This window comes from Anguilla rostrata, chromosome 6 (assembly GCF_018555375.3).
Source record: "Anguilla rostrata isolate EN2019 chromosome 6, ASM1855537v3, whole genome shotgun sequence".
NCBI classification, from domain to species: domain Eukaryota; kingdom Metazoa; phylum Chordata; class Actinopteri; order Anguilliformes; family Anguillidae; genus Anguilla; species Anguilla rostrata.
The window spans coordinates 159,328-181,440 of NC_057938.1; the positions used below are offsets into that span (position 1 = coordinate 159,328).

The 22,113-nt window shown below is 49.3% G+C and overlaps 1 protein-coding gene across 7 annotated transcripts in view; it reads left to right on the forward strand.

The window, feature by feature from the left end:
- Window positions 1-22,113, forward strand: part of LOC135258084 (unconventional myosin-IXb-like) — a 51,703-nt gene that overhangs the window by 15,349 nt on the left and 14,241 nt on the right. For 6 of the 7 annotated variants that reach the window (XM_064341308.1, XM_064341312.1, XM_064341307.1 and 3 more), the window contains 19 exons: window positions 2,154-2,283; window positions 4,777-4,866; window positions 5,272-5,388; window positions 5,504-5,650; window positions 7,321-7,442; window positions 7,671-7,812; window positions 9,724-9,919; window positions 12,310-12,388; window positions 12,476-12,568; window positions 15,016-15,055; window positions 15,995-16,093; window positions 16,352-16,432; window positions 16,676-16,786; window positions 17,469-17,594; window positions 17,891-18,052; window positions 18,361-18,518; window positions 19,244-19,675; window positions 19,887-19,977; window positions 21,497-21,703. In XM_064341308.1, coding sequence (XP_064197378.1) covers window positions 2,154-2,283; window positions 4,777-4,866; window positions 5,272-5,388; window positions 5,504-5,650; window positions 7,321-7,442; window positions 7,671-7,812; window positions 9,724-9,919; window positions 12,310-12,388; window positions 12,476-12,568; window positions 15,016-15,055; window positions 15,995-16,093; window positions 16,352-16,432; window positions 16,676-16,786; window positions 17,469-17,594; window positions 17,891-18,052; window positions 18,361-18,518; window positions 19,244-19,675; window positions 19,887-19,977; window positions 21,497-21,703 — 2,623 coding nt within the window. The remainder of the gene's footprint in view (window positions 1-2,153; window positions 2,284-4,776; window positions 4,867-5,271; window positions 5,389-5,503; window positions 5,651-7,320; window positions 7,443-7,670; window positions 7,813-9,723; window positions 9,920-12,309; window positions 12,389-12,475; window positions 12,569-15,015; window positions 15,056-15,994; window positions 16,094-16,351; window positions 16,433-16,675; window positions 16,787-17,468; window positions 17,595-17,890; window positions 18,053-18,360; window positions 18,519-19,243; window positions 19,676-19,886; window positions 19,978-21,496; window positions 21,704-22,113) is intronic. The other variant, XM_064341313.1, reaches the window with a different exon arrangement.

The window sequence follows — 22,113 nt, forward strand, 5'->3', positions numbered from 1 at the left end:
CCCCACTGTCTCCATCCCTCTCTCCTTCCGTCCCTCCACCTTTATGTGTTAGTAGAGGAGGTCTCAGGTTAGTGGTCCTTCATTATAAAGAGCCCTCTACACTACAGGGTTCTTGTGTCCTGGGAACACTGTGCTGGGAACACTGTGCTGTGTCCTGGGAACACTGTGCTAGGAACACTGTGCTGTGTTTATCTGTCTAACCTGGAATGTGCAGTGAGTAACAGTTAGTGTTAGACTATAACTGTGTAGCGAATGTCAGCATTAGACTGTAACTGTAGTGAAGGTCGGCGTTAGACTGAACTGTATAGTGAATGTTAGTGTTAGACTGTAACTGTACAGTGAAGGTTAGTGTTAGACTATAACTGTAGTGAAGGTTAGTGTTAGACTATAACTGTAGTGAAGGTCGGCGTTAGACTGAACTGTATAGTGAATGTTAGTGTTAGACTGTAACTGTACAGTGAAGGTTAGTGTTAGACTATAACTGTAGTGAAGGTTAGTGTTAGACTATAACTGTAGTGAAGGTTAGTGTTAGACTGAACTGTACAGTGAAGGTTAGCGTTAGACTGTAACTGTACAGTGAAGGTTAGCGTTAGACTGTAACTGTACAGTGAAGGTTAGTGTTAGACTATAACTGTAGTGAAGGTTAGCGTTAGACTGAACTGTACAGTGAAGGTTAGTGTTAGACTGTAACTGTACAGTGAAGGTTAGCGTTAGACTGTAACTGTACAGTGAAGGTTAGTGTTAGACTATAACTGTAGTGAAGGTTAGCGTTAGACTGAACTGTACAGTGAAGGTTAGTGTTAGACTGTAACTGTACAGTGAAGGTTAGTCTTAGACTATAACTGTAGTGAAGGTTAGGGTTAGAGTGTAACTGTACAGTGAAGGTTAGTGTTAGACTGCAACTGTGCAGTGAAGGTTAGTGTTAGACTGTAACTGTAGTGAAGGTTAGGGTTAGAGTGTATCTGTACAGTGAAGGTTAGCATTAGACTAACTGTACAGTGAAGGTTAGCGTTAGACTGTAACTGTAGTGAAGGTTAGGGTTAGAGTGTATCTGTACAGTAAAGGTTAGTGTTAGACTGTAACTGTAGTGAAGGTTAGGGTTAGAGTGTATCTGTACAGTGAAGGTTAGCGTTAGACTGTAACTGTACAGTGCAGGTTAGTGTTAGACTGTAACTGTACAGTGAAGGTTAGCGTTAGACTGTAACTGTACAGTGAAGGTTAGCGTTAGACTGTAACTGTACAGTGAAGGTTAGCGTTGGGCTGTGCAGCAGTAGCAGAGCTCTTACGTCACCTCTCCGCGGCACAAACACGCTCCAACACATCACAGTGAAGGAGGAATTTGGAAGCGTGGAGAAATGCAGCAGGAATTTGAGTGACTGCCCATGAGGGCTCGGGCACAATTCTCCCAGTGGGGGTGTTGCTCAGGGGCACAGCCCATGCTCAGGGGGGTCCCATGCTCAGGGTGGGGGCTGTAATCAGGTGGGGGCCTGTGCTTAGGGGGGTCCCGTGCTCAGCGTGGGGGCCTGTGTCTGGGGTGGGGGCTCGTGCTCAGAATTGGGACCGTGCTCAGGGTGGGGTCCTGTCCTCGGGGGGGGGGGGGGGGCTCGTTCTCAGGGTGGGGGCTGTACTCAGGGTGGGGCTCATGCTCAGGGTGGGGGGGGGGGCTCGTTCTCAGGGTGGGGGCTGTACTCAGGGTGGGGGTCTGTGCTCAGGAGGGGGGGGGTCCCGTGCTCAGGGTGGGGACTGTGCTCAGGGTGGGGGCTCGTGCTCAGGGTGGGGGCTGTGCTCAGGGTGGGGGGGGGGGTGGGGGGGCCTTGTTCTCAGGGTGGGGGCTGTACTCAGTGTGGGGGCTCGTGCTCAGGGTGGGGGCTGTGCTCAGGAGGGGGGTCCCGTGCTCAGGGTGGGGTCTGTGCTCAGGAGGGGGGGGTCCCGTGCTCAGGGTGGGGGCTCGTGGTCAGGGGGGGTCCCGTGCTCAGGGTGGGACTCGTGCTCAGGGTGGTGGGGTGTAGCTTGGGCCCCTGATGTTTGATATTGAATGGAAAATTGTACAGAACAGTTTGTATGAACAGTGTTTTATTGTGAGGGCTAGTTTTCATCCTGTAAAGGCTGATGGGGTGACAGCAGCAGGTGTACTAGTGTTATTATTATTTCAGGATTTTCTCAGTGCTGTCGGCCATCTTGTACCTGGGCAACCTGACTTACACCTGCAGAGAAACCGACACAGACCAGGGGCTGGAGGTGGGGCCAGGGGAGGCCCTCAACACACTGTCCCACCTCCTGCAGGTAACTCCCCCCCCCTTATTCACATACACCTGCTCCAGGTATAAACACTCCCCTTACTAACATACAACTGTCCAGGTAAGCTCCTCACCTGCACATACCCCTACTCCTACTGCAGGGAAGCTTCTCCCCTTGCCAAGCACTGCTTCTTTATCAATCAATCAATCAATCAATTTTTATTTGTATAGCGCTTTTAACAAAGGAGCTTTGTCACAAAGGGCAACAGTGGCAAGGACTGATAGCAGGAAGAAACCTTGAGCAGAACCGGACTGAGAGGGGGAACCCATCTGCCACGGGCAGGCACCGGTTTGTTATGGAAAATCAACAGTGGCAGGAGGCGGGGGTGCCCAGCTGGTCTAGCTGGTCTAGGGCTGGAGCTCCGGGCCAGGGGGGAGGTGCTGGGGTTTCTCTAATCAGCCAAACGAAAAGATGCTCTGACTCAGGGTGGTGTAGGTGGTGCTCTGAGACTGAGGGTGGTGTAGATGGTGCTGTGACTCAGGGTGGTGTGGGTGGTGCTCTGAGACTGAGGGTGGTGTAGATGGTGCTCTGAGACTCAGGGTGGTGTAGGTGCTGGTCTGACTCAGGGTGGTGTAGGTGGTGGTTTGACTCAGGATGGTGTAGGTGCTGGTTTGACTCAGGGTGGTGTAGGTGCTGGTTTGACTCAGGGTGGTGTAGATGGTTCTGTGACTCAGGGTGGTGTGGGTGCTGGTCTGACTCAGGGTGGTGTAGGTGGTGCTCTGAGACTGAGGGTGGTGTAGATGGTGCTCTGAGACTCAGGGTGGTGTAGGTGCTGGTCTGACTCAGGGTGGTGTAGATGGTGCTGTGAATCAGGGTGGTGTAGGTGCTGGTCTGACTCAGGGTGGTGTAGGTGGTGGTTTGACTCAGGGTGGTGTAGGTGGTGTTTTGACTCAGGGTGGTGTAGGTGGTGGTTTGACTCAGGGTGGTGTAGGTGGTGTTTTGACTCAGGGTGGTGTAGATGGTTCTGTGACTCAGGGTGGTGTGGGTGCTGGTCTGACTCAGGATGGTGTAGGTGCTGGTCTGACTCAGGGTGGTGTAGGTGGTGGTTTGACCAGTTAGGTGGTTCAGGGTGGTGTAGTGGTGTTGACTCAGGGTGGTGTAGTGGTGCTGTACTCAGGGGTTAGGTGCTGGTCTGATCAGGGTGGTGTAGATGGTGCTGTGAATCAGGGTGGTGTAGGTGCTGGTCTGACTCAGGGTGGTGTAGGTGGTGGTTTGACTCAGGATGGTGTAGGTACTGGTTTGACTCAGGGTGGTGTAGGTGCTGGTTTGACTCAGGGTGGTGTAGATGGTTCTGTGACTCAGGGTGGTGTGGGTGCTGGTCTGACTCAGGATGGTGTAGGTGCTGGTCTGACTCAGGGTGGTGTAGGTGGTGGTTTGACTCAGGGTGGTGTAGATGGTGCTGTGACTCAGGGTGGTGTAGGTGCTGGTCTGACTCAGGGTGGTGTAGATGGTGCTGTGACTCAGGGTGGTGTAGATGGTGCTGTGACTCAGGGTGGTGTAGGTGCTGGTCTGACTCAGGGTGGTGTAGATGGTTCTGTGAATCAGGGTGGTGTAGGTGCTGGTCTGACTCAGGGTGGTGTAGATGGTGCTGTGACTCAGGGTGGTGTAGGTGCTGGTCTGACTCAGGGTGGTGTAGGTGCTGGTCTGACTCAGGGTGGTGTACATGGTGCTGTGAATCAGGGTGGTGTAGGTGCTGGTCTGAGACTCAGGGTGGTGTAGATGGTGCTGTGACTCAGGGTGGTGTAGGTGCTGGTCTGAGACTCAGGGTGGTGTAGATGGTGCTGTGACTCAGGGTGGTGTAGATGGTTCCGTGACTCAGGGTGGTGTAGATGGTGCTGTGACTCAGGGTGGTGTAGATGGTGCTGTGACTCAGGGTGGTGTAGGTGCTGGTCTGAGACTCAGGGTGGTGTAGATGGTGCTGTGAATCAGGGTGGTGTAGGTGCTGGTCTGAGACTCAGGGTGGTGTAGATGGTGCTGTGACTCAGGGTGGTGTAGGTGCTGGTCTGAGACTCAGGGTGGTGTAGATGGTGCTGTGACTCAGGGTGGTGTAGATGGTTCCGTGACTCAGGGTGGTGTAGGTGCTGGTCTGAGACTCAGGGTGGTGTAGATGGTGCTGTGACTCAGGGTGGTGTAGATGGTGCTGTGACTCAGGGTGGTGTAGATGGTGCTGTGACTCAGGGTGGTGTAGATGGTTCCGTGACTCAGGGTGGTGTAGATGGTGCTGTGACTCAGGGTGGTGTAGGTGCTGGTCTGAGACTCAGGGTGGTGTAGATGGTGCTCTGACTCAGGGTGGTGTAGATGGTGCTGTGACTCAGGGTGGTGTAGGTGCTGGTCTGTGACTCAGGGTGGTGTAGATGGTGCTGTGACTCAGGGTGGTGTAGATGGTGCTGTGACTCAGGGTGGTGTAGATGGTGCTGTGACTCAGGGTGGTGTAGATGGTGCTGTGACTCAGGCTAAATGTGCAGTTTGTTGTTGCAGGTAAAACAGGAAATGCTGGTGGAGGTGCTGACTAAGAGGAAAATACTGAAGGCCAAAAACACACTCAGCTTTCCCTACAGCCAGAGCGAGGTAGGCGTCATCATCATCATCATGGAGGATCAGACACCTGCAGTCTGTCTGCCCTGCAGTGCAGTGTGGAGGGGTTGCTGTGCAGTAGTAGTTCTCCCTGGGTGTTTATGGTTCTCTGTGTATTTGCAGTTCTCTGTGTTTTCCTGTTCTCTGTGTTTATGGTTCTCTGTGTGTGCTTTATGGTTTTCTATGTATTTACAGTTCTGTCTGTGTGTTCATGGTTCTCTCTGTGTATTTACGGTTCTCTGTGTGTTTTTACGGTCCTGTCTGTGTATTTACGGTTCTCTGTGTGTATTTACGGTTCTGGCTGTGTATTTATAGTTCTGGCTGTGTAATTATGGTTCTGACTGTGTATTTACGGTCCTGTCTGTGTATTTACGGTTCTCTTTGTTTATTGCTTTGGAGGCCATTGCTGTTCGTGACTCTATGGCAAAGGCTCTATATAGCGCCTTGTTTGACAGGATCATCCTTCGCATCAACCACTCCCTGCTCAACAGGAAAGACATCACGGACCCTGCATTGGTGAGCTTCTCTTGTTCAAAACCAAATGACTGAGTGCGTGTCACAAGACTAATAACGGAGTGAGGTTATCTTGACTCAAAATCACTCATTCATTCATTTGATTTCATGTTTTCAGTGCGAGCACCAGTGTTTGTTCATTGGAATCCTGGACCTGTTTGGATTTGAGAAGTGCAGAGCCAATGGGTTCGAGCAGTTCTGTATTAACTACGCCAGTGAGCTGCTGCAGTACTACTTCAACCAACACATCTTTGAGCTGGAGCAGGTGAGTCAGACGTGCCAAACATTAAGTTAGTCTTTCAGCCTGTCTGAGAGCGATTAGTTTGGCCTGTCTGTTAGCGAATGATTAGCTTGACCTGCCTGTAAGAGAGTGATTAGTTTGGCCTGTCTGATGAAGGGATGAGCTTAGCCTGTTTGTTTGTTTGTGCAATTGGTTTATCCTGTTGTAAAGATTGACTGGGTTACCCTGTCTGTTATAGAGTGATTGTTTCAGCCTGTCTGTTACAGACAGTGATTGCTGTAGCCTGTGTGTTGCAGACATGGGTTGGTTTACCCTGCCTGCAAAAGACAGCGATTGCTTTTGCCTACCTGCAAAAGACAGCAATTGCTTTTGCCTGCCTGCTAGAGACAGCAATTGCTTTTTCCTGATTGATTTAGCCTGTGTGCTAGAGTGAACGATTGGTTTAGGCTGCCTATTAGAGACAGCAATTGTGTTTGCCTGTCTTTTCCAGACTGTGATTGGTTAATCTGCCTGTTTCAGACAGTGATTGGTTAGTCTGTCTGTTAGCGACTGTGATTGGTTAGTCTGTCTGTTACAGACTGTGATTGGTTAGTCTGTCTGTTACAGACTGTTATTGGTTAGTTTGCCTGTTACAGACTGTGATTGGTTAGTCTGCCTGTTCCAGACTGTGATTGGTTAGTCTGCCTGTTCCAGACTGTGATTGGTTAGTCTGCCTGTTAGAGACTGTGATTGGTTAGTCTGCCTGTTCCAGACTGTGATTGGTTAGTCTGTCTGTTAGCGACTGTGATTGGTTAGTCTGTCTGTTACAGACTGTTATTGGTTAGTTTGCCTGTTACAGACTGTGATTGGTTAGTCTGTCTGTTACAGACTGTTATTGGTTAGTTTGCCTGTTACAGACTGTGATTGGTTAGTCTGCCTGTTCCAGACTGTGATTGGTTAGTCTGCCTGTTCCAGACTGTGATTGGTTAGTCTGCCTGTTAGAGACTGTGATTGGTTAGTCTGCCTGTTCCAGACTGTGATTGGTTAGTCTGTCTGTTAGCGACTGTGATTGGTTAGTCTGTCTGTTACAGACTGTTATTGGTTAGTTTGCCTGTTACAGACTGTGATTGGTTAGTCTGCCTGTTCCAGACTGTGATTGGTTAGTCTGCCTGTTCCAGACTGTGATCGGTTAGTCTGCCTGTTCCAGACTGTGATTGGTTAGTCTGCCTGTTCCAGACTGTGATTGGTTAGTCTGCCTGTTAGAGACTGTGATTGGTTAGTCTGTCTGTTCCAGACTGTGATTGGTTAGTCTGCCTGTTAGAGACTGTGATTGGTTAGTCTGCCTGTTCCAGACTGTGATCGGTTAGTCTGCCTGTTAGAGACTGTGATCGGTTAGTCTGCCTGTTAGAGGCTGTGATTGGTTAGTCTGCCTGTTGGAGACTGTGATTGGTTAGTCTGCCTGTTGGAGACTGTGATTGGTTAGTCTGCCTGTTGGAGACTGTGATTGGTTAGTCTGCCTGTTGGAGACTGTGATTGGTTAGTCTGCCTGTTGGAGACTGTGATTGGTTAGTCTGCCTGTTGGAGACTGTGATTGGTTAGTCTGCCTGTTAGAGACTGTGATTGGTTAGTCTGCCTGCCTGTTCCAGACTGTGATTGGTTAGTCTGTCTGTTAGAGATACTCAGGGCTCAGCCGCTCTGTCTCGTGTTGATGGCAGGAGGAGTACCAGACAGAAGGACTTACCTGGCAGACCATCAACTACAGGGACAACAGTGGCTGCATCCACCTGTTCAACAGTCAGCCCCATGGCCTGATCCACCTGCTGTATGAGGAGAACAGGTCTGCCTGTCTGCCTCTCTGCCTGCCTGTCTGCCTGTTTGTATATCTGTCTAGCTATCTGTTTGTCTGTCTGCCTGTTTGCCTGCCTGTTTGCCTGCCTGTCTGCAAGTCTGTCTGTCTGTCTGTTTGTCTGTCTGTCTATTGAAATAATAATAATAATAATGATTTTCTCTCTCTCCCTCCCTCTCTCACCTTCCCCCTCTCTCTTCTGTCTCTCTCTCTCTCTAGCTCTCCTCAGGCCACAGATAGAACCCTCCTGGACAGATTTGAGCAGGAACACCATGGCAACCCCTTCTTCTGGGCCACGCCCACGGGAGAGCTAGCGTTCGTCATCCAGCACTTCCCCGGAAAAGTGAAATACCAGATCAAGGTAGAGGGGCAGGTACCAGGGGGCAGGTTTTTAAAAGCATTTTATTTAACCTTTATTTACCAGGGGGCAAGTACCTGGGGGCAGGTACCAGGGGATCCAGAGGAGAGATCTGCATCATCTGTGGGGCCTAAAGCAGCCCAAATGTAGGCTGTGATTTTGTTGGTCAAATCAGGTACAGGCCTGTAGGTATTTTTCTCATAAGCGCTGCCAACCTGGAAGTTTACAAATCACTGCATAGCAACACTTGCTTAGTTTTTGTAGTATAAATTTATGGCCAACTAGAAAATCAAAGCAGCTGTATTTGACAGCACAGGAGCGACAAACTAATTAATGTCACATTTAACAGGGAAAACAGCCCTAGAGCTAGCTGGCTGGTCTGTTCTGATCTTTACAAACAGAACAATGTTAATTATTCCTCTATTTTACAAACATACATTTTGCAAACACAAAGACAGAATGAGGATGTGGTGCAACAAACAGAAGGAAAAACGTTTTTTGCTTTTTTTGCCATTTTTCTCCCATTTTCTCCCCAGTTTAGTCATTATACCAATTCCCCGTGTGTATCACGGTCCTGGTCAATGTGCTATCCTCTGTCGGTCTGGGGAGGGTGTAGACTACCACATGCCACCTCCGATACATGTGGAGTCGCCAGCCGCTTCTTTTCTCCTGACAGCGAGGAGTTTCACTGGGAGAGCGTAACGTGTGCGGAGGTTCACGCTATCTCCCCCAGATTCCCTCCCCTGCTGAACAGGTGCCCCGACCAACCAGTAGGAGTCGCTAATGCAAAGATCAGGACTCATACCCTCACCGGCGTCCCACCCGCGAACGCTGCCAACTGTGTTCGCAGGGACGTCTGACCAAGCCGGGAATTGAACCTGGGTCTCTGCAGTCGTAATAATAATAATAATAATAATAATACATTTTATTTATATAGCGCTTTTCATCATACAGAGATGATCTCGAAGTGCTTTACAGAAGGCAACAATAAAACAAAGAACAAAAAATAAAAAATAATGTAAAATCACAGGACGATAGTAAAACAGTGCATTAATATAAAAAATCACATATTTTATCTGTATCATGCAATGGATAAACTGGGATAGGCACACTGATAAAAATGGGTTTTAAGCCCGGCTTTGAATGCCGAGACTGACTATGGCAGACGTAGGTGATCAGGCAGACTGTTCCAAAGGCGTGGTGCCATGGAGCAAAAAGCTTGATCACCTGCAGTACAGAGCCGAGTTCTCGGCACTGCTAAAAGGCTGCGATGGTAGGCGTGCTTATACCTCTACACTACCCAGACGGCCCGGAAAAATGTGTTAAAAAAGCACGAAAGCTTGGTCCACTACAAAAGCAGGATAGATTGGCAGCATGTCCAGGGTGTATTCCTGCCTCTTGCCCAATGCATGCTGGGATAGGCTCCAGCACCCCCACAGATATAGGTGTATATATTGGATGGATGGATAGATGGATGGACGTATGCTGCAGCTTTCCTGCAGGGAACACTGTGTCATTTCCATGCTGCTGTTGGCTTGTTAGTTGGGCTCGATGGTTCAGATCTGCGGTTCAAATCTGGCTAGACCTTGTCGGGCTGGTTCAGGTCAGGCTGTAAATATGTCCAGAATTTCTGGGCCCAGTCCTCATTTCTAGCCCAATGTAGGCCTCTAGTCCAGTGTCTGTGGTGTTTGGTTGGGGTTTGGCCAGGTTAGAGGGTGAATAACACTAGAAAATTTAACTCAACTTGGAATAACAGGCAAATTCACCCTCTGGTTACCTAACCAAAAATTAACCAAATTAATTGAGTTGGTGGAACATTGAGTGTGGTTTTGTTGTACTGTGAGAAATCCAGTGTTGTCTAAAGCAGTTAGCTTGCAGTGTGTAACACTGCGTAACATCTCCCGTCTCTGGCAGGATTTCCGGGTGAAGGATGCGGACCGTGTCCCGGCGGGTGTGATCGCACTGCTGAAGCACAGTGACCGGGCGTTTGTGAGGTCACTGGTGAGGACCGATCCCGTGGCCGTGTTCCGCTGGGGCGTGGTCCGAGCCATCGTCCGCATCATCGCTGCCTTTAAGCAGGCTGGCCTCCGCCTGGCTAATAGGAATGCAGGTACACCTGGGGACACCTGGAATTCTCAGTAACACAGGTACTATCAGGGGACCTCTGGCATTCTCAGTATCACAGGTACTAGCAGGGGACCCCTGGAATTCTCAGTATCACAGGTACTAGCAGGGGACACCTGGAATTCTCAGTATCACAGGTACTATCAGGGGACCCCTGGAATTCTCGGGGGTACTGAACTTGACCTGGGCCAAATGAAAACTCTGTGCTGTGAACATTTAGACACCAGTAAAATTTCTGCAGATTACTGACAAATTTAAAAGAAACATTTATTTTTGCCAGTTTTCTTCTTTCATTATGATTGTGTGTTTAGGTTGGTTTTTGGTTTATATCCTAAGGCAGGCATGTCAAACATACGGCCCGCGGGCCGGACCCGGCCCGTTGGATGATTTAATCCGGCCCGGCATAAATTTCTGAGTATGTCAAAAAAAGAAGCGAGTCTCTAGCTTATTTCTATCAAAAGTTATGATTTTTTAAAATAAATACAAACCAAATGCTCCCTCCGGCCGCGGGAGGGCAGTAAATGTGTAAAAGAGCTCACGTCCAGCATGCGGCATTGACACGAGTTAGTACTAAAAATAAACCGGCAATCTTGCTTCACAATTCACCACTACTAAACAAGTTATCGGTCAACACACCCTTCCCAAAATGGCACTGTCAAAAAAAAGAAAAGTGGACACGGAGTGCTTCTTTGAGCTACGAGGGGAAATTAGACAGTTCATGGAGAAGAAGGGACGCCCAGTAAAGGAACTTAAATGCAAGGAATGGGTGCAGGATCTTGCGTTTATGGTTGATATTACACAACACTTGAATACACTTAACACTACATTGCAGGGCCGTAACAGAGTTGTCACTCAATATTACGACAGCATAAGTGCGTTCAAGATGAAACTGTCACTGTGGGAGACGCAGCTATCCAACGGTGACACCGCGCATTTCTCTTGTCTCACAGCTGTGCGTCCGGAGGCACCGGACCGTCCCGATAATGATTTGGAAAAATATAAAGACAACATAACAGATTTGCTGCGAGAGTTTGAGCAGAGGTTTCAGGTATTCAGTGAACTTGAGAACAAATTTGGCTTTTTTCGCTCGCCATTTACAGTGAAGCCTTCTGATATGCCAGCTGACATTCAACTCGAGCTTATTGACTTGCAGTGCGATTCCGCTATGAAGGATAAATTTGGGTCCGTGGGATTGGATACGTTTTATCAATATCTCGTGCCAGGTTACCCCAAATTAACAGCCATGGCTGCAAAGGTTCTATCCATGTTTGGGACTACTTATCTTTGTGAACAGGTGTTCTCCGTAATGAACAATAATAAAACAAAGCAGCGCTCAAGGTTAACAAATAAACACTTGAATGACATTGTTAAATGTGCTGCTACTCAGGATTTGACACCTAATATCGATACACTTGTGAAGGCAAAAAGATCCCAAGTTTCAGGAGCCAGCAGCAGCAAGTAGACTGCAGGAGTGCAGTGAGAGAGAAAAAAAGTGTGATGACACGAAATTTGTTTGCACTCATGAATACAGATCATTAAAAATAAGATTAATCTGGTTTCATATTAAAGACAATTAATATTGTGCAGTATATTCTCAGCTTCAGTAGGCCCAGCCTAGTAGTTTAATCTGATGTAGTCTAATCTTATTGCCCATGCACTGCTATAACTTTTATTTTGTATTTCTTTTTTTATTTATTTCAAAGCAGTATGACAATTAAGGCGAAAATATTTTTTTCATAGCTCCCACTTGAGTTTGTTTAGTGTGGTGAGTTGGTTCAGGTGTAAAACTGCATTCACTTAACTGTTAAAATAAACCAGTTGTTAACACATTCACCGCCTAACATGAAATCATTTTTTTTTTCCATTGTTTGTGAATAAATGTGTTGTGCTTAGAAAAGATCCCTTGTCATCCGTGATTATAATATGTAGGGTAGGCTACAAATGTAGGCTGAATGATAAAGCATAGTACTGAAAAACAAAGCTAAATATTTGGAGTTGACATTCTTTTACTGATCCGGCCCACCCGAGAACAGAAAGTCTGGATCCGGCCCCAGAGCCAAATTGAGTTTGACACCCCTGTCCTAAGGGATCTGCAGCAGCACTTAATTTTTTTTTTTTTTTTTTTTTATCAGCAATGAAAGAATTAAAGTATTTCAAATGTGATATTTATCATTGACCAGGCCCTCCTTCTTAAGGAATGGATAATGGTAAATGTGATAGCTCTAGATTGACCAAACTTTACTCAATACTGATTATATTCAACTGCTGAACAAACTCATAATGTGACAGATGAAACCATGGTTCATAAACCTGCATAGATGTTGCTTAAGGAAGAGCCAGTATGGTTTGGGATCGAATCCTGGTTTTGTCCCACAGGTCAGAGGTGGCGCGGGTCTCGGACTCCGATTGGGCAGCTGCGGAGGAAGTCCAGCACCATGGTGGAGCAGTTACAGAGGTACGCTAATGGGCGGGGTTCAGAAGCGGGGAGGAGGGGCCTGATCTCCTGTCCTGCTCTGTAATTGGTTTCCTGCTTTGCCTGCAGCCGCCGCTCTCTGCTGGAATTTTCCTTCGACCGGTCTGAGGATCACCCTCTGGAGATCATGGAGGACATCTTCGCCAGCTATGAGAGGAGGAAGTAAGGGGGAGGGGCCTGGAGTTCGGGCTACAGGGTAGACGATGGGTTGTATCAATGTACAGTTTGAAAATAGATTGCAGAAATGAAAGGTTTGCTAATAGTTTGCAGCACTGTAAGGTTTGATAATGGATTGCAGTAGTGTAGGGTTTGATAATGGATTGCAGTAGTATAGGGTTTGATGGATTACACAGTGCCATGAAAAAAGTATGTATTTACCCCCTTCCTGATTTCCTCTATTATTGAATATTTGAATAACTGAATGGTTTCAGATCTTTAGACAAAATGAACAATTAAACAAAGTGAACACAAACTGAGTAAACACATTTTTTAAATTGTTATATAATTTATATAATGAACAAAGTTATCAAACACCCATATCACCCATGTGAAAAAGTAATTGCCCCGTTTATTACTCAGTCAACTAATTAACCAAATTGATTTAATTCATAGTTAGATTCAGCTGATTGAACACAGCCAGACTTAATTGCAGCCAGTCTTGTTCTAAACCTCACTCATATTGAACATTACCATCAGAGTGAAGTAGTCGCCTCAAAGTTTCTACGAGCACACTATGCCACAATCAAAGGAAATTCCAGAAAAGGTGAGAAAACAAATTGTTGAAATATCAGTCTGGAAGGTGTTACAAAGTCATTTTTAAGACTCTAGGACTCCACCATACCGCAGTGAGAGTCATTATTTCCAATGGGGAACCAGGAGTGGCTGTCCTGCCAAGGGTGCAGCGACAACTCATCCAGGAAGTCACAAAAGATCCCCTAAAGAACTGCAGGCCTCTCTAGCCTCAGCTAAGGTCAGTGTTCATGACCACATAATAAGAAAGAGACTGGGAAAGAGTGGAATTTATGGGAGAGTATCTTGACAGAAAACACTGCTAATCAAGATAAACATCAATGCTCATCTCACATACACAGAAAAGCCCCTGGATGATCTCCAAGCCTTTTAGGATATTGTTCTATGAACAGATGAGTCAGAAGTGGAACTTTTAGACAACACTGGTCCCATTATGTCTGGTGTAAAGCAAGCAAGTACAGCACTTAAGCTAGTAAAAACATCATACCAACTGCCAAACACACTGGAAGTGTGATGGTGTGGGGATGCTTTGCTGTGATGGGATCTGGACGACTGGCCATCATTTTAGGAACCCTGAATTCTGCTCTGTACCAGAAAACTCTTAAGGAGAATGTATGGTCATCTGTCCGTGACCTGAAGCTGAAGAATAATTTGGTTATGCAGCAGGACAGTGATTCAAAACACAAAAGCAAGTCCACATCTGAATGGCTGAAAAGAAACTAAATTTAAGTTTTGGACTGGCCATGTCAAAGTCCTGACTTGAGCGCAATAGAAATGCTGTGGCAGGACCAGAAACGAGCAGTTCATATCTGAACTAACCCCAACCCTACCAGTTTGCCTGAATTAAAGCAGTTCTGCAAAAAGTGGGCTAAAATTCGTCTACAGCAATATGAAAGACTGATATCAAATTATAGGAAGCATTTAGTAGCAATTATTGCTGTTAAAGGTGGTGCAACCAATTATTAAGCTTAGTGGGGCAATTCATTTTTCACATTAGTGAAATGAGTGTTTGATAACATTTTTCATTAAATGAAATTATTTTAAAAATGTGTCTTGTGTTTACTCAAGTTCCCTTTATTGCTTTTGTCTTAAGATCTGAAATCAAACTATTCAGTGTGACAAATATGCAATAATAGAGGAAATCAGGAAGGATGAAAATACCTTTTCATAGCACTGTAGGTAAGAGGGTGCTGCCCCGCTTGCTGCACCATAGGCCAGGACTGGAGATGTGTCTCTATTCAGGCCAGTCAGTAGGCAGTGGGTAAGGGATAAGGTTAAGGTTAAGGTTCAGGCCAGTCAGTAGGCAGTGGGTAAGGGATAAGGTTAAGGTTAAGGTTCAGGCCAGTCAGTAGGCAGTGGGTAAGGGATAAGGTTAAGGTTAAGGTTCAGGCCAGTCAGTAGGCAGTGGGTAAGGGATAAGGTTAAGGTTAAGGTTCAGGCCAGTCAGTAGGCAGTGGGTAAGGGTTAGGGTTAAGGTTAAGGTTCAGGCCAGTCAGTAGGCAGTGGGTTAAGGTTAAGGTTAAGGTTAAGGTTCAGGCCAGTCAGAAGGCAGTGGGTTAGGGTTAGGGTTAAGGTTCAGGCCAGTAGGTGTGCAGTGGTTTAGAGTTAGGGTTAAGGTACAGGCCAGTCAGTAGGCAGTGGGTTAGGGTTAGGGTTAAGGTTCAGGCCAGTAGGTGTGCAGTGGTTTAGAGTTAGGGTTAAGGTTCAGGCCAGTCAGTAGGCAGTGGGTAAGGGTTTGGGTTAAGGTTAAGGTACAGGCCAGTCAGTAGGCAGTGGCTTAGGGTTAGGGTTATAGAGGTGTGGCCTGCCTTGCTGCTCACGGTCAGCTCTCTTCCCCCCCCCCCCCCCCCCCCCCACAGGAAGAGTAAAGGCAACAGGCAGAAGCAGATCATTCCCAAGGTAAGGTCTGGACACGCCCACCCTTCTCAACACAGCACATTTATTAATACACACTTAACCTGAGCCATTTACCCACTGAGTGACAGAACTGACAGTGTGTGTGTGTGTGTGTGTATGTATCTGTGTGTGAGTGTGTGTGTATCAGTGTGTCAGTCTGTGTGTATCAATGTGTGAGTGTGTGTGTGTATACGTGTGTGAGTGTGCATGTATCAGTGTGTCAGTCTGTGTGTATCAGTGTGTGAGTGTGTATGTCTATCAGTGTATGAGTGTGTGTGTGTGTGTGTATCTGTGAGTGTGTGTGTGAGTGTGTGTCTCAGTGTGTCAGTCTGTGTGTATCTGTGTGAGTGCATGTGTGTGTATCAGTATGCGAGTGTATGTGTGTGTATCAGTGTGTCTGTCTGTGTGTCAGTGTGTGAGTGTGTATGTGTCTATCAGTGTGTGAGTGTGTGTGTGTGTATCTGTGAGTGTGTGTGTGAGTGTGTGTCTCAGTGTGTCAGTCTGTGTGTATCTGTGTGAGTGCATGTGTGTGTATCAGTGTGTGAGTGTGTGAGTCTGTGTGTATCAGAGTGTGTGTGTGTGTGTGTTCGTGTGTGTGTGTGTGTACCAGTGTGTGTGTGTGTATCAGTGTGTGAGTGTGTGTGTATCAGTGTGTGTGTGTGTGTGTACCAGTGTGTGAGTGTGTGTGCATGTGTGTGTATCAGTGTGTGAGTGTGTGAGTCTGTGTGTATCAGAGTGTGTGTGTGTGTTCGTGTGTGTGTGTGTACCAGTGTGTGAGTGTGTGTGTATCAGAGTGTGTGTGTGTATCAGTGTGTGAGTGTGTGTGTATCAGTGTGTGTGTGTGTGTACCAGTGTGTGAGTGTGTGTGTGTGTGTGTGTATCAGAGTGTGTGTGTGTGTGTGTGCATGTGTGTGGCTGCTGATACTGTGTGCTGTTTTGCAGAATCTGATTAGCACGCGCTCCCTGCAGTGCATTGTGGGTTTGACGCTGCGTGACCCCACCATGCCCCTGCACATGCCCTGCACCAGTGCCCAGTTCCAGGTGAGGTTCCCTGCCTGACCAGGTGTCCCTGTGGGTGTGGCTGAGTGTGTGAGTGACAGCTGTGCTGTGTACCCCCTGTAGGTGTCCCTATGGGTGTGGCTGAATGTGTGAGTGACAGCTGTGCTGTGTACCCCCTGCAGGTGTCCCTGTGGGTGTGGCTGAGTGTGTGAGTGACAGCTGTGCTGTGTACCCCCTGCAGGTGTCCCTATGGGTGTGGCTGAGTGTGTGAGTGACAGCTGTGCTGTGTACCCCCTGCAGGTGTCCCTGTGTAAACTCCTGCAGACTCTGAAGCGAGCCCATCCTTTCTTTATCCAGTGCATCCGCTCCAATGCTGAGAAGGTACCTATTCACCTCTACCTGTAACCAAACACCAATACTTTTACACCCATGCCTATTCACCTATACCTGTACCCAAACACCCATGCTTATACACCCATACCTATTCACCTATGCCTGTGTGTGTGTGTGCGTGTGTGTGTGCACGTGTGTGCATGTGTGTGTGTGTGCGTGTGTGTGTGCGTGCGGTGTGTGTGTGTGTGTGTGTGTGTGTTTGTGTGTGTGTGTGTGTGCGTGTCCCTGCAGAAGGAGATGTGCTTCGATGATGAGCTGGTTCTGGCCCAGCTGCAGTACTCAGGCCTGCTGCAGACAGTGCGCATGCAGAAGGCAGGATACAGCGCCAAGTTCACCTTCCAGGTGGGTGGGTCTAGCAGCTACAGGTGGGTGGGTCTAGCTGCTGCAGGTGGGTGGGTCTAGCAGCTACAGGTGGGTGGGTCTAGCAGCTGCAGGTGGGTGGGTCTAGCTGCTGCAGGTGGGTGGGTCTAGCAGCTACAGGTGGGTGGGTCTAGCTGCTGCAGGTGGGTGGGTCTAGCTGCTGCAGGTGGGTGGGTCTAGCTGCTGCAGGTGGGTGGGTCTAGCGGCTGCAGGTGGGTGGGTCTAGCTGCTGCAGGTGGGTGGGTCTAGCTGCTGCAGGTGGGTGGGTCTAGCTGCTGCAGGTGGGTGGGTCTAGCTGCTGCAGGTGGGTGGGTCTAGCTGCTGCAGGTGGGTGGGTCTAGCTGCTACAGGTGGATGGGGCAGCTAGGAGTTTTCAGGGTCTTTGTATTTGTGTCTATAGGGGTTTGCAGGGTTTGTGTGTTTGTGTCTATAGGGGTTTGCAGGGTCTCTGTGTTTGTGTCTATAGGGGTTTGCCAGGTCTCTGTGTTTGTGTTTATAGGGGTTTGCAGGGTTTGTGTGTTTGTGTCTATAGGAGTTTGCAGGGTTTGTGTGTTTGTGTCTATAGGGGTTTGCAGGGTCTCTGTGTTTGTGTCTATAGGGGTTTGCAGGGTCTCTGTGTTTGTGTCTATAGGGGTTTGCAGGGTTTGTGTGTTTGTGTTTATAGGAGTTCACAGAGACGTTCCAGGTGCTGCTGCCCAAAGCTCGTGCAGCTGAGCCCCAGAGAGACATCCTGGCCCTGCTACAGGAGGCCGGCTTGGACTCCTCCACCTATCAGATCGGCAAAACCAAGGTGCCACAGCCCCCACGGGCCCTCCTAACCCGAAACCCTCCATGTGACAGAGACCTTATGAAGGGGCTTCGTTCCTAACCGCTCACCCCAGCCTCAGGCCTGTCTGCTTCCTCTTGTACTTGATATGCGCTGGATCAGCACGGGGAGGGGTCCTGGTCTGTGTTATAATTGTGTTCTGTCTTTGCCGCCTGATTAATTATTTAAAACCTTGTTCACATGAAGCATATCTCTCTGGCTCCCATGTTGTTGCCTGTGTAAACATGCGTTTACCCCCCCGACCCCCCCCTCCCCCGCAGGTGCTCCTGCGGGCGGCGCAGTGGCTGCAGCTGCAGCAGATGCTGCAGGAGAGGCAGAGTTTGGAGCTGCAGCGCATGATCGTCGTGCTGCAGCGCTGGTACCGCGCAAGACACGAGAGGAGGGAGTTCCAACGCAAGAGGGTGGCGGCCATCATTATCCAGGTACATGGATGTTTCCCAGCATCCTTTCTGTTATTGCACTGCTGTAGTACCTGCACATGTGCATTACCCAGCATATTCTGAGTGAGGTGTTAGTGTTCACTCTGATGTACCCCAGGCTGGGGCAGATTCTGAGTGAGGTGTTAGTGTTCACTCTGATGTACCCCAGGCTGGGGCAGATTCTGAGTGAGGTGTTAGTGTTCACTCTGATGTACCCCAGGCTGGGGCAGATTCTGAGTGAGGTGTTAGTGTTCACTCTGATGTACCCCAGGCTGGGGCAGATTCTGAGCGATGACTGGTCTCTGCCGCAGCGATGGTGGCGGGGCATCAGCGAGGAGAGCCGTCACCAGGCAGCTGCCATGATCCAGGCGCTGTGGCGCGGGTCCCAGCAGCGGGCGGGGTACCTAAAGCAGCGCGCCAGCATCATCAAGATGCAGGCTCTGGTGAGGGGCAGCTCAGCACGACGGAGGTACTGCCATAGCAACACACCAGCACTGACACCAGCACAGACATAAATACTGACACCAGCACTTTATCCAAAGTGCTTTACAGTTGATGCCTCTCATTCACTAGAGCAATTAGGGATTAGGTGTCTTGCTCAGGGACACTTCGACACGCCCAGGGTGGGGATCGAACCGACAACCCTCCGATTGCCAGACAACCGCTCTTACCTCCTGAGCTATGTCGCCCCCCAGCACAGACACCAGCACAGACATAAATACTGACATCAGCACTGACACCAGCACAGACATAAATACTGGCATCAGAACTGACATCAGCACTGATACCAGCACCAACACCAGCAGAGATATGAATACCAATATCTGGGTTAAAATACACCCACACTTTAATTTTGCTTTTGGCATTTTTACCGAGTTAAATGTTAGCTGGTTTGCTAACGAGTCGACAGAGCGAGCGAATAACATTAGCAGACATGTGAGTTGTGATTCGGTTCGCTTGCCACTGCTGCCTGTCTTGGCCAGGACACTTTTGCTAAATAGATTTTTAATCTCAATGAGGTTTTCCTGGTAAAGTAAAGGTTAAAAACTAAAATAAATAAATAAGTGCACTGAATGACAGTATGTAGTACATACTATATATTTATACTATGTGATTTTGGACGCAGCCCATGACTATGGATGACAGGGTCAGGGGTCAAGGGTCAGGGTTGCTGAACCCAGCTGTATGTTCTAGGTGCCAGTACCTGAAGAATGAGCAGGAGGGTGGGGCTCAGGATAAGGGGGCGGAGCCCGGAGAGGTAGGCATGGCCAGATCCCCACCACTCCAAAAGGCCTCTACCTCCCAGAGGACCCCAGAGGGGAAGGAACTCCAGCGGCAAGACAGCCTGGGGTACGAGGCCCCGTCCCCTCCACAGGTCAAAGGTCAGGGGGCCACCAATGCAGCAGAGACCAGAGCAGCACAGCTGGAGAAGGAGGAGGGGAAGAAGAGGGGAGAGATGGATGGCCCTCCCTGCCCTGCCTCCCCTGGTACCCTGCAGCGCTACTACAAGCATACCGCCATGAAGAAAAAGGCCGCCAAATGGAGGGAGAGAAGGAGTGAGGGAGGCTTCCTGGACTCCAGCCCTCAGATCCTCAACCTGAAGGACAAACGGACCGAAGACTTAATGTACACCTGTCTCCCCTCACCTGTCTCACTTCACCTGTCTCCCCTCACCTGTCTCCCCTCACCTGTCTCACCTTTATTTACAGATTAATTGATTGCATATTACTATTTAGTTGCATAATTTATTCATCTTTTATTTTTTCTTGTTTGTGTTGTTTATTTCTCATTTATTTCTCTATATCTCATTTTTACATGGTGAATCGTTTCGTTTCAGGTCTCGCGGTCTCTCCTTGTCTCTGGACAACGTTTCCACACTCAGCTCCTCTGAGTCTGACAGCCCAGCTACTGAAAAATCTACGGAAGAGGTACCAAGCACCCCATCTCCCAGTCTCCATCATCTCCCCAAACCAACATCCCCATCTCCCAGTCTCCCTCATCTCCCCAAACCAACATCCCCATCTCCCAGTCTCCCTCATCTCCCCAAACCAACATCCCCATCTCCCGGTCTCCATCATCTCCCCAAACCAACATCCCCATCTCCCGGTCTCCATCATCTCCCCAAACCAACATCCCCATCTCCCAGTCTCCATCATCTCCCCAAACCAACATCCCCATCTCCCAGTCTCCCTCATCTCCCCAAACCAACATTCCCATCTCCCAGTCTCCCTCATCCCCCCAAACCAACATCCCCATCTCCCAGTCTCCCTCATCCCCCCAAACCAACATCCCCATCTCCCAGTCTCCATCATCTCCCCAAACCAACATCCCCATCTCCCAGTCTCCATCATCTCCCCAAACCAACATCCCCATCTCCCAGTCTCCCTCATCTCCCAAACCAACATCCCCATCTCCCTGTCTCCCTCATCTCCCCAAACCAACATCCCCATCTCCCAGTCTCCCTCATCTCCCCAAACCAACATCCCCATCTCCCGGTCTCCATCATCTCCCCAAACCAACATCCCCATCTCCCAGTCCCCCTCATCTCCCCAAACCAACATTCCCATCTCCCAGTCTCCCTCATCTCCCCAAACCAACATTCCCATCTCCCAGTCTCCATCATCTCCCCAAACCAACATCCCCATCTCCCAGTCTCCCTCATCCCCCAAACCAACATCCCCATCTCCCATCTCCCCAACAACATCTCCCCCAAACCAACATCCCCATCTCCCAGTCTCCATCATCTCCCCAAACCAACATCCCCATCTCCCAGTCTCCCTCATCTCCCCAAACCAACATCCCCATCTCCCGGTCTCCATCATCTCCCCAAACCAACATCCCCATCTCCCGGTCTCCATCATCTCCCCAAACCAACATCCCCATCTCCCAGTCTCCCTCATCCCCCCAAACCAACATTCCCATCTCCCAGTCTCCATCATCTCCCCAAACTTACAACCCCATCTCCCAGTCTCCATCATTCCCCTAAACTTACAACCCCATCTCCCAGTCTCCATCATCTCCCCAAACCAACATCCCCATCTCCCTGTCTCCATCATCTCCCCAAACTTACATCCTTATCTCCCAGTCAATTGACAAGAATAACAGACTTATTTTCAAAAAGCAGCTCTGTCTAAATTGTTCGTCACACCTCCCCTACTTATGTCCCACATTCCTGTGGGCGGGGTTCGAATAGATCTGGGCAGGGTCGGGATAGATCTGGGTTGGGTGGGGATGGATCTGGATGGGGTCGAGAGAGTACTGGGCGGGGTTTATGATCGATCTGGGAAGGGTCCGAACAGATCTGGGTGGGGTGGGGTGGGGATAGATTTGGGTGGGGTCGGGAGGGTTCTGGATGGAGTTGGGAGGGTTCTGGGCGGGATCAGGATTAGCTCTGGGTGTTGTCCGGGCTCCTGACGGTGTGTGTGGCCCGTCTCTATGGTGCCACAGGTGCGTGTGCGTCTTCGCCGGCGGTCGAAGCGTAAACGGCGCCTCGCTCATGCGCGTAGCGGCCTGATGTTTAAGAGTGTGGCGCTGGAGGACGCAGAGTGCTGGACCTTCCCCCTGCCACCCATCAGCCCTGCCCCCTCTGGCAAGCCCAACCCCCCCTCCCACAGCGAGCCCGATGGGCTGCCACACTCCAAGCCCTGCGTGCAGGTACCGCGACCGAGCGCCGCCAGCCCTGCATGTGCTGCCCAGACTAACGCAGCCCAGAGAAACCCACCGTGGCTCCGCCCCGGCCCCTCCCAAGCCCCTCCCCTCTCCCCGGGGCCGGGCGCTCCACGTGGTTTCTGACCTTTTTTGTCTTACTTTAGTCAGACACCCGCCCCCCCAGATAGACACCTCCCAATGCACTGACCTGATCCGCAGGTCTAACTAATCAGGCTCTGGTTGGGCCTCACTTTCCCATCAGTTCCTCCCCCTTACTACATCATTATCCCTCACCTACTGTAGTGCATTCTGGGATGCTGCAGCCATCATTAGTCCCACCTCCAAAAACACTTCTGCCTGCTGCTCTCAGCCTTGCCCCAGCGAGAAGGAGGCGGTGATCAGGGCAGGAGAAGCCC